We start from the raw sequence: 16,360 nt of genomic DNA, 5'->3' as shown, positions 1-16,360 counted from the left end.
CCAAGAGGCCTGGACACCTTTCACAGATGTCCAGAAGAGCAGCACTCCTTGATAATGCTTAGGATACCTGAAGCACTTTCTGTCTACGTAAGGTCCCGTTACTTAACTAAAGCAATAACATTAATCACTAGACTTTTCACCTAATGTTTGTATCTTGTCATGAGGAATTCACAGGAAATAGTTGAAAGGTAGAAGCTTAAGGAGAAGTCAGGTACAGTTGAAGTACTGAGAATGACAACCAAATCAACTAAAACAATCAAGAATCATGTCAGAATTTGTTTCAACAGCCACTGATAACTTTAAGCAATCTGTCATTTTTCACCTTTAACCATTACTTCAAGATCAGTAAGTTTACTCATATACAAACACACACACTGCCTAGGCAAAGAAATTCATTTATTTAAACTCAGGAGCAAGCTTGCTTGAAAAAATAAAGTCTTTGTGAAGTGCATAGTTTCGCTCTCCCATTGCAATGGGCCATCCCATCTTTAAACTCCAATCTTCTGTCTTGACAGCAGAGGAGTTGGTCTTTGCTGGGCTAAGCAGCAGTAATGCGAACTGGAAGGCAGCAAGACCAGAAACTTCACCTTTACAGTTTTCCCTTCTCTTTCTCTTCTGTTGTTCCCTCCCCAACATCATTTTTCCATTGAATTAGTCAGCCTTTTTCCATGTAATTAATGAACTAAGTGTGGTTAAATGTATTAACAAAGATGGCAGTATGCTAACAGTGTTAATTCTGCTAGTCTGGTCTCCACGCTAATTAAGCCATTCCTCCTATAAAGTCTCTTAAAAATCTAAGAACTTTCGGCTAGATGGAGTTCGAGTAATTCATTACCCAAACTGTTTAAAGGTGCAACTATATACCCATGCATGCTACAGTATCCAACACATCTTTGAAATCCACAGTAAAGCATTATCATTTGCAAATAAGTCTCACATGTGTTTTACAGATGTCAACAAGCTCAGGTACAGACTGAGGAGAAAAGGAAATGTATTGGTACCACACCACTTCTGCTAGCCATGTTTCAACAGCAGTCCCTAGGAGGTTATAACTAGAGTTGAACAAAGATTTGTTTGCTTTATAGGTGCCAGGAGCCACACAGAAAGTTGCTCAGTGCTGAAACAAGTAACTTACTTCAGTTTCTCCAGAGGTCAAGATAGCTATGTATTATTGCATTAATCAGCACTACCTGAAAGAGGCAATGCACCAACGCTCAATTAATTTAAATTCAGGCTCATTGATAACCATAGGAGTAAGCACAGTTTTCTAGTTCATTTTATAGAGAGTGTTTCACCAAGCTGTCTGAGGAGTGACTATACCCACCTAAATTATTCCAAATTCAAGCTACATATACAGTCACTCCTTTGTTCTCCCAACACCACTACATAAACCAGAACCAAGAGGGAGCAATAGAAAGTCTTGCAACAGGAACTCTGCTTTTGCATTCAGTCATCCATTCTGTTAAAAGCGCATGACATTGTCAGTATATATGCCCAGCAATAGCTGAGAAAAATCTTTACTGCTGTACTCTGTTCAGTTTTCCTTGATGGTGTTAGAAGCATATAGGCTTTTTTCCTCAGAGATCTGCTGTTCCCTCAATGCTGGTAATACATTAGCTAACTCTCAAGATCTCCTGCCAACTGAGTATCAATGGCACACCAGTGAAACTAGAGAAATCAGTATTTTTCCAAGGAGACTGACAATGGAAACATCAGATCGAGTGAGGCTGCCCATTATCACAAGCAAGCCAGGTTTTCTGCTTTTCCCTACCAGAACGCTGCACTTCAAGAATTAAAAGTAATGAAGATTTTCAACATATGGATTTTTATGACTAAAAACCTCAAAAGGAAAAAAGAGTCAAAAGGTCTCTCTGCAAAAATTAATCCTGGAATTAACATGATTCATTTGAAAACTTACCAAGTGTTGTCTTCTAAGAGTTATTATACGTGAACACCTGTAAGGAGCCAACTATTAATAGCACCAATGAAACTGTCATACAAAAACAAAGAAGTGCTACTTGTGGCACTATGATTCAGGTTGTGTCAGCAGTTTGATTTTCATGACTTTAACACCCAGCTGTGAAAACTGCCTTCAGTAGAACCAAGCATATTATGCCTCTGTCCATGGGGAGCAACATTTCTGTTTTCACTGGGTAAAAATGCAAGAGTCAATTTTAATACATAATCTCTGGATAATAAGATCCAAAATTTGCAAGTTGCTTTTGGATATGATCATTGCCAAACAGGACTATACCTTAAAAAGACAGTTTGGTAAATACTGCAAGGCAAACACGGTGGAGTGCAAGAAATGGGGAAATAAGAATGTGTGATTTCCTATTTTGGCATATGTACTTCAAGAATTAGAGGTATACCAAAGAAACCGCATGCTAATAAAGAATTCACAGCTATGAATCTTTGTAACTTGGACACCGTGTGTGCTTTAACACAAAATAGCAGCAACATTTTTGAGAAGACATCACTTGAGATTCTTCAAGCAAGAAAATGTATAAGTACTAAGCACTGAGTGACTAGTCCTGTACAAAGTCAGAAGGACCACTCAGGCTGCCACTGGACTTGTGTCTGTTGTACACAAGAATGAACAAGTGGAGCTTTTCAATTAACCACATCAGGGATATATTGCTGGAGAGATCCTGCAATGAAAGAGCACCTTCTTTTAAATAAAACAGTACTGAGAAACTCACAACAGAATGAAACTAGACTCCATAAAGACTTTTCCTAGTATAGTTTGATGCATTGGGCATATTACAAGAATTTGGGATTTTATTCTACTTAATAGCCAAGTTTAATTACAATGAACACTACATACTAGCTTAGAAGGTTAGCACCGCTAACTGTGAGGAACAGCAGTAATGTCTTAGCTATGTTCAGTAACATATGGCAATTTACTTAATTAAACACTGAATTTTAATAGTGTGATTTCCTACCTGCCTCTCATTGTGTCTAAATAGAGACCACAGCTATGTTTTAAGCTTAAATACGTAATGCCAAAGAGAGTACAGCCTTACTGTAAAGGTAGGAAAAATAGAGTAGCTTTTCCTCCAGGGCTTTTGTATATCTCTTTCGTTTTCCCATATTAAAATGAAGCTTTTTCTCAGAGGAAGATGGGTAACTAGAGAGATTTAAAGGCAATGCACTTTATTCCATAGATTTACAAACCTTTCTCTCATCCATCTGTCCCTCAGAGTCCCAGACATACTAGAGGGAAAGCTGAAGGTACTAAATACTAAACTAAATAAAAACTTTCTGAACTACTAGACTAATCTCAAACCTCTCTCTAAGCCATATTGAGAGGCAAGTGTTGATAACTAGCCAACTACACTCCTATAAGATCAAATCCTTTTAATGAGAGCAATTAGAAATCCATCAAAACCACTTTCATTGAAACTCAAGAACTGGTCAGGATCAAGCCACTATTATTTTGCTCAGCATATTGAAATCACTCAAAAGATTTTAGACCTTCCTTAAGGAGGTGGGCTTGTACTTCCTTCAGAAGGAATCTCTAATTGATTTTTGGCCACCCTTTCCCTTTTCCTACCATCTAGAGCTACAAATTGGCCCCATCCTGTCCTTCAACACACACAGGCCATATGGTAGATGCCAATATTTGTAAGTAGTTATAGGAACATTTTATGAGGGGAATATGGACAGACTTTAGCTTACATTGAAATGCCACAGCCTCAGTAAACCAATAGACAGAAATGCCTGAATTCTCCAGAGGGTTTTGGAAGCAAAACCATTACATTTTTGGCTAAGTGCATGGTTTAAGACAAAAGTTACGGTACACACAATAGAGTAACATGAGACATCAATGAGGCCAGGTAAGGTGGAAGTCAAACACACCGGATGGTTTCTTAAACAGAAAGACTAGAGGGTCAGTCTTCAAACAGAAAAATCGGAGGGTCAGGGATGGAGAGAAGGTCGGCAGTGGCAGAGTTGCAGTGGTATGTGGAGAGTGCTTAGGAAACTGCCAGTAACTTGGGAGCACCGTCCCTCTCCTGATCAACTCCAAAGCAGCAGTCCCACAAGAACAGTATCTTTAAAAAAGGGACCGAGTGTTTTTACACTGTGTATACACACATTCACTGTATAAGCTCTCCTTACGACAAGAATTACGACAAGAAACAAGACTACAAGTGAAACTCATTTGCTTATCTTATAGAGTGCTTCAAATAAAATAAATGCTTCCTCATTACAGAACGAAGTGCTACGTGGGGCAATACAAGCATAAACTCCATCAGGTGGTCACCCTGAGCACCTTTCACAGTCAGCAGAGCAAACATCCGTATAGCCAATACAAGTTACAGCACAACTCTCCTTATCCTGAGGTAGGAACATGCACTTGATAAAACAAGCCTGCACTCTGAACTTAATCAGCTAGATGACTCTCACTCACCTAAACAGCTACCTGGAAACTTGCTGAGATGTAGACATGTAAGCAAGGAGGTTCCCACTTGAAGTGACAGAACCCATCTACTAGTAACACAAGCTCGTACAAAGGAAACGAAACAGCTTCAATTAATTAGTGCAAGTTCACCAACACATTTCTGTAAATCACACAAAGTATTTCCAACAGAAACTCAGCCTACTTAACTGGTGTCAGAAGTAAGCTGTACGTCCACCTCCGCAAATGCCAGCTACAACATTTAATGATTGGGAGGTTGTCTATTATTTCAAATGCATGTGGATTCTCTCATTTCACTCTTTAGACACCATGTTAAGAAAAATATTTATGAATCAGCAATAACTTAAACCATTATTTTACAGTTTTCAGTTTTATCAAAATAAATACAGTATTACTGCTCAGGGAATTTTAGTACTGTAAAGGCTCCGGATGCTTTCTATTTGCCAAGTCCGTGTTATGCTTCCCATTAACTGATCAAGGTAACAGATAGCTGTGATATACTGGAGGTGATAAGGACTGTCAGCATGCATGTGGCAAAGCTAAACTGGACTGCACGAGGAATAAGCAGTCAGCATCTTCCCATCTAAGTGTTACCTCCCAATTTAAAGAAAGTCCAGTTTTTCATACTGTTTAAAAAGCAGCACAATAGACAGTGTAATGATTTGAAATTCTATCCACACTTCCTAAATTAAAAAAAAATCATACAATAATGTTTCTGCAATGTTTTTTCTACACCATGACATTCTGCAAAAGTACAAGAATATTAATAAAAACACAGCAAATATTAGAGACAGTAGTAAGACTCCTATTTCATTCTTTAATAATGAAAAATTTGCAAATTAGTGAAAAAATTCCTCTCTCATTCTAATCGTAAGTTTCCTTAAGTTTCAAAATGGAAAAAAGGATTGGAACAGTTGCACTGTGTTTTATAACAGAAAAGGCTGCAATAAGAACATGGGAATGTAAACTTCTTAAATTTCCTACAATGACCTGATATGCATTAAATAGAAATCAAATACATGAAGCAAAACCACATAGCCACAGATCCACAGATGCAGGAACAGCTATGAGCATGACTATTTCCCTAAAATGGGCTGGAAAGAGCATAAACTGAAGTTTAGCTCTTAGTCTTTGTGACTTCCTTGCCTTCCCATCTTCAAGAAGAGTTCTGCAACTATTTCAGCTTCAATAATGAAAGGATATATGCTACTGAGTCTGCAGATCTACAACAGCAGAGCCTCTGCAGCTGTTCAAAGGCCAGTCATTCTGAAACTGCTCTTTCCCTCTCTAGCATTGCTGCAAGCGCAGTGGGAGGAGGTGAGGACATGATAAAAAACATCAACTTGTAAGCAACAGAGACTGCCAAGTTCCACCAGTGCAGACCAGGCTTGGGGCTCTGCAAAACAACATTTGATCAGGAACAGCCAGTTCAGCTTCAGTAAAGAGGCTCCTTGGCTGTGTCTTCTTAACCATTCCCATGAAACATCTCACAAAGCTACTGGTATGGGCATACCATCTATGAGATGAAAGAATACAGACTTCTGTATGCAAACCTGAAGTCTTCTGTGTCCCTTTTATACTGCACATCTTACAGAGTTGTAATGATATTCTAGTTTCAGAAGCAAACAGCATGCTAAGTTTTGGCATGAATATTTTGACAGACTACTACCTTATAATCATGGGAAAAATTACACTGACATGAAAACCACAATTATTTAGTTGTACGAAATCCAGAAGGCTTTGCCAGAAATTTCAGCATCTGAAAAAACAGCCTTCTCCACATCAATGTTTATGCTTTTAGAGAGCTGTATCTATGACAAAGGTAGCAAGTACACCAGCAAAAGAAAAGAGTAGCTGTTCATCCATCTAAAAAAGAAATAGCAACTAAAATGATGTTATAGGTCACCACCAGCATCACTAATGAAGCCTGACATTGCTAATGCATCTGAGGAGATCCCGCATGCATGAAGTGTTTAGAAAGAGGCACACCCACTTCCTACCATAGGATGCCTGCAATTTGACAAGTAGCAGCCTAAACAGCCAGATGGTGTGTCCCAGTTCCAGAATAGCACCAGCCACTTACAGAGAGGGACTATAGGAGCAGTCAGAAGGGATTGCAATGTATCAGACTAGAAACAAAAAAGTCATTAACAGTGTGCATACATAGGAACAGTCAGAAGCATTCCCTGCCTGATTTGGGGCTTTCTTCTCTTCTACACATACATATTGTTCTATACACCTTAGGAAAGGCTCATTTACTGTTTCATGAGTGGGAAATATGTTCAAACTACTTCTGGCATAGGTCCATACATAAAGTCTGAGTAATAATCTCCTATTTTCAAGTTGCTAGGTTTTTTTTTTTTGATTTGGGTTTTTTTCGTGTGTGTTGTTTTTGTGTTTGTTTTTTGTTTGTTTTGGCTATGTTTTTAAGACTTCCCATACAGTTTGGCGAAATACCACCTCAAAATACTTTCAAATACATAAGAACAGAAGAACAGACAGTAGACCTGGCAGTGCAAAAGCATGTGGCTGAGAGATGCACCATCCTGAAAGGTGGAAGTTTACAGATTGAGCATTATGTATATCACATACAAAAGGTTATCTCCTCTAACTTGAACAATGAAAAAGCCAAGAGGCACGTCTTTAATAGCTATGCAGGTGTCAGATACAAAGCAGAGACACAGTATCTTGTCATTACAGCAAAAGCACCTGAATAGAGTTTCAAAAAGACAATTCCCCCCCTGCAAACCCACATTAGATTTTATGACAGACTGTAGGAATTCCCCTTAGAGAGGAATTCTCAAGCAGCAATAAGTGGGTCAAATGACAGCTAAAACCAGAAAGCTTTCATAGAAAGGTGAATATCTTACCACATTTAAGAGTCGGCTTTTTCCAGAGCAAGCATATTTTCTTCCTATTATTTCAAATGTGTTCAATTATAGTAACCATAGCACCAACTAGTTTATCTTCTAGGAAACTTTCCAAAAAACAAAGATCTGCAGCATCCCACACCCAAGGCAAGTAATTTTTGTAGCTGACATACCTGTTGGATCACTGTATTTTACTGATCATCAGTACTAAGCTGTTGCGATACCATCAACTTTTATCTGATTGATTTGACTGTCTGATGCAAGCTGTACCATTACTCAATGCAATAGAGTTGTCTCCTGGTAGTGAGAAATGCTATTCAACGAAACCTGTCACCGAACAGATTCCAACTAGATAAAAGTCAGACACATCCTTAGACAATTTGCTTCCTGTCAGATGACATTTGATTTGCAAAGCAAAACTGTTTCCCATTCTGTTTTTTTCGCTGTCTTAAAATAACGGACAAAAACTCTTGAAGAAAGCCTGACTTAGGTATCCTACTTGTGTGCATTTGTGAACAAACAAGAGTTGTTACAACATTTATATTGCATGTGAAGAAGTTTAATTGCTTAAGAACACATAAAAGGCATAGGTGACAAGAGACTATACAGCTTACATCAAGTTGCCAGGCTTTACAAAAGCTTCAGTATGGATTTAGATTGTGAAAACTGCACACCCTAGAAACAAAAAAAAGCACAGTAAGAACTTTCTAATAAGTTAGAAAGCAGATGGGAGAATTCCACTCTTCTTTCTCACTATCCTATAACTTTCCTTCGTTGAGTATTTTAGACAGAATGGGCTCATACACAATAAGAACCCAAAGGAATTCCTTAACTGAGGTACTGAAAAAAATAAAAATTGGTGCATTCATACGAGAGGAGGTGAGAAACATTAAGAAAAAGCTTTTATTTTGCTCATTTGGCTAAAAAGCGACCAAAGTAGCAAGAAGAGATTTAGAGCAAGATAATATGCGTTTGTGAGAAAAAATTAGACACCTACCATTATGTCAACATTCTCTCACATCATTCACCTTTTGGTTTAAGGGAATGATGCTTTCTAAAACAAGCCTGAGTTATAATGCAACAGCATAGAAAGGGAAGCAGAGCTGACAAGTTTGTAAGAACAGGTAACTTAATCAGGATTCATGTCCAGACTCAAATGCCTAAAGAAGCTGGGATAAAGGTGTGAGAAATTGTCAAGAGAGAAAGTACTTCATGCCTCACCAACGGAGCATTATAACAAAGAATAAATAAAAGCACAGGTAAGCGTAAAGAAACTCAGACTCAGTCACAGCACTCTTCAGAGAAATAAGATGGGGAAAACAGAATTAATGCTAGGATGAATACCAGTGTCATAACTGCACTGAAAAACCTTTTGCGAAGCTTTCTTGGATCACAGGAATCAGATCGGTAACCTTTCTGTTCTTCACACAGTCCGCCACAGCAGGCAGTACTCCATTTTCCTTGTCCTACTGCATAGCTACCTGTTTTCTAGGAAATAGACTCCCTTCTGCAGAAAGCTCAACAGCTAAAATAATGTGAAAGAGGCAATCAGAGGAGAAACAAGACCAAAGCTTAGTGGGAGAGCATTATATCACAGGAAGAAGGGAATTATCTCTTCACTTTGTATTGGCTGTAGGTATATAGAGAAAGATGCTTGAACCCTAAAATTTTAGAAAATACAGAAATACAGGAACTGTTTACATTGATGGTCACCAGTCTTTATTTAAAAAAATGAAATAAAGAAACTAAGAAATCCATATGCTGCTGGTAATGGGATACACTGCTCTCCTCGTCAGTCTGGGCAGCAGTGACAATAGCTCCCCACGGCTATCCACATCATAAACCTTCATGAGAAACACTGCTTAGCACAAGTCAGCTTCCCAAACACAGATTGGGTACTATGCCTCTATCTTTTTCATATCTTCGCACAGTTAGAGTATACTTTAACACTGTAAAATACTGAATACATTCCAGAAAATTTATCTACTTTTCTATCAGGTACATATTACTGTATGCAGTAATTTATAATTCACTTGCTGTTGACAATGCTTTACAGTCCATGTCCTGTGCACATGCTGTTCAAACACAAGGAATTGGATTGCCTCCACTGGTCCTTGAGTCAACACCTGTGATCGGTGCTGCTTCACCAGGACTTCCATCTCCAGTAACCAGCCAGAGAATAGACTTTATAGCAGCCATAAACACTGAGCAAAGCTGCACAAAGATGAAAAGAAAAAAAAGTTAACACCTCAAGACAGGTGTACGAACTAACCCTGTATCAGCTATGCTTTATCATGAAAGTGTTGTAGCTCACCTGTTTCAAACACCCCCCCACCAACTGCATTACGCATTGTTGCAGGTAATGGTATACAGCTGGGCTCCTCTGAGCAGGCACAGACAGCACCTGCTGGACCCTCAGCTCTTGGAGAAGATAAAAGCCCTGCCAGTCTGCATAGAGTTGTGGAGCATGAAACAGCTGAAAGGTAGTAAAGCAGAAGACCGTTTAATTGTAATTGCCTTGGATAACAAGTCAATGCATTAGGTGAATTACAGCAACTGGTAGTCCTCCTCCCTTCAAAGGAAGGGCTGAGAGGAAGAAATTCTGGCATATTTTCTAAAATAGGGCCCGTGCTTTCAGATAGTATTCTAGCCTCCTGTTTCACTGTTTGACATTTTCCAAGACCATTTCTTCTAGAGTTTTGGGTGAAACATAATGGCAACACTTTATATAACTCCAGGTATTTCATTTTAATTTAAGTAAGCTTGGGTTTCACCCCACAGACATTCATGTGCTGCAAAACTTCACTAGGCACTTGTAACACCTTCTTGTCAGATTGTGGGTGTTCAGCTTCTGATACTACGGTGGTTTTACAGAATCACTTAAGTTGGCATCAGAAGGGACAGACCTCTAGATCATAGTCCTAGATCCATGAGCAAGCCAGGATGAACTAGAGCAGGTTGCTCAGGGCCATATCCAATTTCATTTTGGATATTTCCATGGATAGACACGCTACATCCTCTCTAGGCCATCTATTTCAAGGCTTGACCACCCTCACCATTTAAAATATAAGCACACACACAGGCATCTGTCTCAAGTTCAATTTATGTTTCTTCTATTTCAATTTGAGCCCGAATTAGTGTGCCTCCTTCTTTAAGACAAAGATGTTCAACACCTCTGAAAGCCTCACTCAAGACAACTCCTGGCTATTCAAAGACTGACACTGAAATCAAGAGCACCCAGTTTCAACCAAGACAGTGCCTGTTTTAACAGAGGCAGCACTGCTTACCCATACCTTTACATGTAGCCTATGCAGTTTCAGCGAAATCTAGCCTGCTATTTCTATGGAGAAAAGCAATCCTTCAGACCCTAACCTTCACCTGACAAAAGGTGTCCTCTCTGGTACAGCATGCTGTAATGGTTCTCTGCATTTGCTTTCCAGGTACACACAAACTTCCTAATGACAAGGAGTCCTACCTCACCACTTGATCACAATACTTTTAAAAGAACAGCTTCTTCAAGTGTTTCTTAACTGTTTAAAAAAAAAACTCTGAGAAAAAGTTGCTTTACCCATAGCATATCAAAGTTTTATAGTCACCCTCTGTACGAGGCATTTGCTGCTTCATTTTATATATATATATACACACACACAGATAAAAAAACAAATTGAGTCATTTTCTTAGCACCAGTAGTTTACCTCGCAGTCTGTCTTGTTTGTTTCATTCTTAAGAGCCAGATTTTAAAACTTCCTTCAATTCACAACAGTAAATTCTGCATGCTCCGTGATTCTTGTCCCTGTCAATACAGTTCACCTTTCTCCAACTATGAACCGTAACACCTGTATGGAGTCTGCAGTGCATATGGGTTTGGTGTGCAACTTGTCCTTGTAGTGCACAAAGTTGAATCATAGGCAGGACCTATTTTCTCCCTACATCAAGCAATTAAAGAAAATGTTATGGCACTTATGCACACACTTGCTTTTCAATTATATTTACGCTTATGGCAGCATCTTCAAGAAGGCTCAACCAAACCCTGAGTTTCACCAAAGCAGGTGAATTTGACAGAAATGCAGGCAACTGCACAAAAGCTGGTGCTAGCAGGGCTGCTAAAAGCGCTCTTATTTACAAAGCAGAAACAACTATTTCACTGTATACAATTTGAAAAAAGCCTCTGGCCTCGTATTGACATGAGTTCTAGTGTATTGCTTCATTCATAGCCTAGCTTTACAAGTTAAATGATCATCCTATTGGTCCACAAACTCTTATCTTACCATCTCTCCAGGTAAAGCAGAGCAGGACAGCACCAGATACAAGATAAATGTTATTCACAGCTCACAATCCAGCGACAGAAGGGGAAAAAAGAAACATCAATATAACCTAGTTGCTGGACTCAGCCAGAATATTTTTTGGTATTTCTCCAATAAATCAAACATCTAAATATTCTTACAAGCATCCGTGTACAGAAAGACAATCAGACTGATTGCAGTGGAATCAGACTTCCCAGAATTATTTAAATGCAACTTTAACAGATATTTAGTCATAGAGCCTAGAAAACAAAGCTGTCAAAAAGCACTGCTTCAGCAGCTTCCCCAAACAGGAGACAAGACAGGAGGTAAAGATCTGGATATTCAGTAGTAAATGTTAGTTAGGCTGGTATTTGACTCAAAAGAAAATTATTTTCATATAATAGCTCTTCAAAGTACCAAAGTTTGAGAAGTCCAGTATTTTTCCACATTTTGCATTGTGGAAAAATCCATCTAAAGAAATCACAATTTGTTAAAAAAATATTTTAATACACACAAGAGGCATGTGTTTCAACAAAAATAATTTTTTCCTTCAATGAAAAAAAGAGTGCTACACATTACTCTCAGAAGTAACCTACCAGCAGGCCAGTATCTACGTGAAACTTCAGAAGCATTTTATCCATCCAAATACAGCAGTTACTCAGACCAGAGGTCACTTTAGCAAAACAGCAAAGTGCAGTTTGCCCCACTGCTGTGGTGTGAGAAGGCAGATAAGGGAAATCTCAGTGCTGCAACAGGAGTATGTAACACCACTGGTTACATGCTAGTGTCTCTTATCAGTAATGCAAGTGGTAGAATGACACCAATTTCACCCCAACCCCACTGGTAAACACAGGATTTGTAGAGATTCATTTATATACTATAATTTCACAGAGACTATGGTCCAGCTCTTGGCACCAGAATGCCTTTTAACTCCTGACCATGAATTGATTTTCACTTATGGCTTTACCATCCATGTTGCAACCTCATTTTGCTATTCGGCCAAAGGTCACAACCTCCTTCCTATCAGTTAGGAATTGAACCCTGCAGAGCCAGTACTTCTTTCAGATACAAGATGAAGGAAGTAATCCACATGAACCGTTTTTAACCAACTGGTGCAGGTAAGCGGGCACATGACAAACTTCCATTCACTATACAGAGGAAGTTGTTGCAACCTCATTTTGTTATCTGGCCCAAGGTCACAGCCTCTTTCCTATCAGTTACACGTTGAACCCTGCAGAGCCTGTACTTCCTTTAGATACAAGATGAAGAAAGCAAGCTGCATGAACCATTTTTAACCGACTGGTGCAGGTAAGCAGGCACATGCCATAAGCTTCCATTCACTATACAGAGGAAGATGTGCAGATAGTCCATCCTATTCTGTCATCCTCCACAGCCTTGTGAGTCCCATTAGAAGTTGGTAACTCATAAGATGCAGCTATACCATGTCTTCATGGCATACTTCAGTTAAAAGCTGCACCATAGGACAATTCCTGTATCACGAAAATACAGTCCTACCTGGGCTCAATTCCTTCATCATAACAGGATGAAAATCCCCTCTTTCGTCAGCGGAAGAGAAGGATAATTGAGATGTTCACGACTACTTGGAAGTTCTCAGAAACGTAATGAGGTGTTTGATCTCAATGTTTATGATCAAGCATGCCTGCTGTGGCATCATCTTGAGTCAGGAGGTGCCACTGCAGTTCAAGCAGCACTTCATTCAACTTCTTAACACAAAAGCACAACTCTACATTTGCCTAGAACTGTCACGGTCCACTTGGCTCAGTATTTATCTCCCACCAACCCTCGTTCCAGGAACCAGGCTCTATGGGGCCTTAGATCAGCAAGCAGTCTCGGAGTACACTGGCCACACGCAAACAAAAGCCGGGCTCCTTACATAACGCAACTGTGCCAACTCACTTCTCAAAAGAAAAAAATCCTGCAGGAGAAGGGCCTCAGTTTGAATAAGATTAGTTTACTATCCAATGCTGTTCTATGCTTTCCTCAGCCTGAAGGGATCCAGGCCTTTATTTCTCCACTCTGAAAGAGTTCCAATTCCAAGCAAGAATGCAAAGAGAGACCAACTCTGTTTAGCCCAGTAATTAAAACGACTGTCTAGAAAAGACAAAGCCTGAGCTCGTTTCCACTTTAACATGTTTGTGCATTCTATGCACGATAATTAAGCTTAAAAACGTTCTCCTGGAAGGTAGGACACACAAACTTTGCCCATTCTCAGATAAGGAAGAAACAGAATCCAGGTCTCCCATTTCCGGGTAAGGCCTCTCCAACAAAGAAGTCATTAAGTGAAAATAATGACAGGTAATAAAAAGGGCAAGGAACAAATACTACAGCAACTATCCTTTAAACTTCAACTAAGAACAGATGACAGACCATTATTCCTAGTAGTAGATCTCAAAATAATGGAAAACTACAGGACCCAGAAAGAGGTTGCTCCCAGCATAAAGCTTTCATCCTAGGCCAAGAGTTGGCACTGTCTCATCACTAAGGCACCCAAACTCTTTGGCTTACTTTTAGGTATTCTAGGCCTTTCCCAGCTCTGAATCCCTGCATGTTTCAACACTGAAAAAATACGCCTGACAAAGGTTAAACTAAGATAGAAGAGCTGCACTGAAAATAAGGAAAGGTAGCACACAGAACACTGCACTAAAAAAAAAAAAATAATACCTCTATGGCTAGAGTCCTCTAACTTTTTAGATAAAAGAAACACTTCTGTCAATGAACCAGAAGACTATTCATCTAAGTAGTCCTTTGGAAAGCTCTGTCTGTGCTCTTGCTAAAAATAATCACCAAGTAAAGATGTTAGTATATACAGATTAGCTTTTTTTTCCTCCTTTTTCTCAGACTCAGTTGTATCTCCTTGTCAGACAGCCATTTGGTAGGATTTCTTAACCCGCTCTTGGCAGACAGTCACTCACCTATCGGAAAAGGTGACACCGAGACATGTTTTAAGAACACACGAGAATAGATATAACAAGCTAAAACAAAAACAGCTAATGAAATTCAAAGCACAGTCCAGGTTCTTTTTGATAAGAGACAAAAATTGCTATGACACCGTACTGTCGCTTGATTTATTCCCTCAAAGGTCACGTGGCTCTTCCGTTACAAAAGACAGAAGCATTGACTAACATCATTACAGAGTACAGGATTAACATGCTTGTTTTCACATACACTTTTCCACAGTCCAACCAATTCACACCAGTACCTCACAGATGGATCTGCAAGCATTCCAGGACAAGTCACCATTGAAGGGGAAGAAATTCTTCCACGTATGAAGGTGTCATTGGTTAAATGCAAACCATAAGGGAAAGAAAGCTGATCCGTTGATTCTAAGACAAGTAACTATGTTTGCTGTCCCATGTTACCTACTTAACAGGTTCTACCCATCACAAAAGATACATCCTACAAGCAAATGTCACTCAGCATGTTCTAAGAAATAGTGTGCAAGCAGAGCAGTTTTTCCAGGCAGTGGGCAACATCTACATTGCGAAGTAAGGTTGATTAAGGAAGTCCAGGGCAACTTTCATTTAGCACCCACTTGGCAGCAAAGATGCAGCAGTGTCAAGCTCTGCGTGGACAAACAGCCCAACCAAACATCCAAGCTGCCTGATGGTAGTGAGAGCTGCAGATGCTGTACATGAATACTCCTGCAGGTCTCACAAGGTTAAAACTCACCACTGGTGCATCCTTTTTGACAGAGCAGGAAATGCTGCAAGGCAAACACTTTTATTTTCATGCCACCTTTCTCCCACACCTTCTGCTGAGCGCATTGCTATCCCTATGATTAACGCAACCAAAAATAAAACGGGGACTGCAATGAACCTGCAGGAATACAAAACAAGTAGCCTCGGGAGCTGCTTGCATCATGCACCCTGGGCAGGAAGCAGATGCTGACTGCAAGGATGCCCGGGATGCAGAGGGACAGGTGCTAGCGGGAAACACGCCTGCAAAGGACAAACCTACAAGGCAGGCTGCCCTGCACCACCACGTTGGCACCTCCAGGTGGAAGGGCTCCACCAGCACTACCTCCAGCCCCTCGCGTTGCCTCTAACAGGTGCAGCTGCCTTGTGCTGAAGCTCAGCGCGCACCTGGGCTGACGATTCCCTAGCAACTCCGGGCGCAGGATCCACAGGGACCCCCCTCACACCCACCTGCAGGACGGGGCACCCCGAGCCCCTGCTGCCCGCAGGGGGCTGCGTGCCTCCGACCACCCGACCGGGGGGGCAAACACTCCCGGCTCCCATCCGTACCTGCCCGGTGATGCCGGTGATGAGAGCCACCTTCCTGCCGGACCCCTCCTCGCCTCCCTGCGCCATGCCGCCGCCGGGGAAAGGTGCAGCGGCAGCCCCGGGGCGGAGGCGCGGCCGCACATGGGCTGTGGCTACCGGCCGGGGCTACCAGCTCGCCCGCCTCCGCGCCGCCATTTCGCGGCTCCCGCCCCGCCCCGCCCCGCCCCGCCCGCAGGTGCAGCCCCGCCGCCGGCACGGCCCCCGCCAAGCGCGCTCCCGGGCGCGGTGTGCGTGGGGGGGGGGGATAGCGGCTGCGGGAGCGCGCCCCGCTTTTCTCTCCCGCTCGCCTGGCCCCGCCCCGCTCGGCCCCGCAGCCAATCGGCGGCCACCGGCGCTTCCTTAAAGGGACAGCGGAGGGGCCGCCGACTTCCTGACCGCGTGTCGGGGAGGGGCGGGGCTGTCCTGCGGGGGGGGGGGGGCGGCCGCGCAACAGCGCCCCCTGCGGCGCGGAGGAGCGGGCGGCCGCGCTGGGGTAGCGGC

General features: G+C 41.4%; 1 protein-coding gene across 2 annotated transcripts in view; it reads right to left on the bottom strand.

Annotated features, from left to right (window-relative positions):
• Positions 1-16,110, bottom strand: part of GMDS (GDP-mannose 4,6-dehydratase) — a 409,857-nt gene extending 393,747 nt beyond the window's left edge. Inside the window, exon 1 of one of the 2 annotated variants that reach the window (XM_080579299.1) lies at positions 15,842-16,110. In XM_080579299.1, the coding sequence (XP_080435425.1) occupies positions 15,842-15,963 (122 nt within the window). In that variant the 5' untranslated portion in view covers positions 15,964-16,110. The remainder of the gene's footprint in view (positions 1-15,841) is intronic. The other variant, XM_080579297.1, reaches the window with a different exon arrangement.
• Between the last annotated feature and the right edge of the window lie 250 nt (positions 16,111-16,360).

This window comes from Anser brachyrhynchus (assembly GCF_964034855.1).
Source record: "Anser brachyrhynchus genome assembly, chromosome: 2".
Lineage (NCBI taxonomy): Eukaryota > Metazoa > Chordata > Aves > Anseriformes > Anatidae > Anser > Anser brachyrhynchus.
This window is presented reverse-complemented; position numbering and strand designations above follow the sequence as displayed.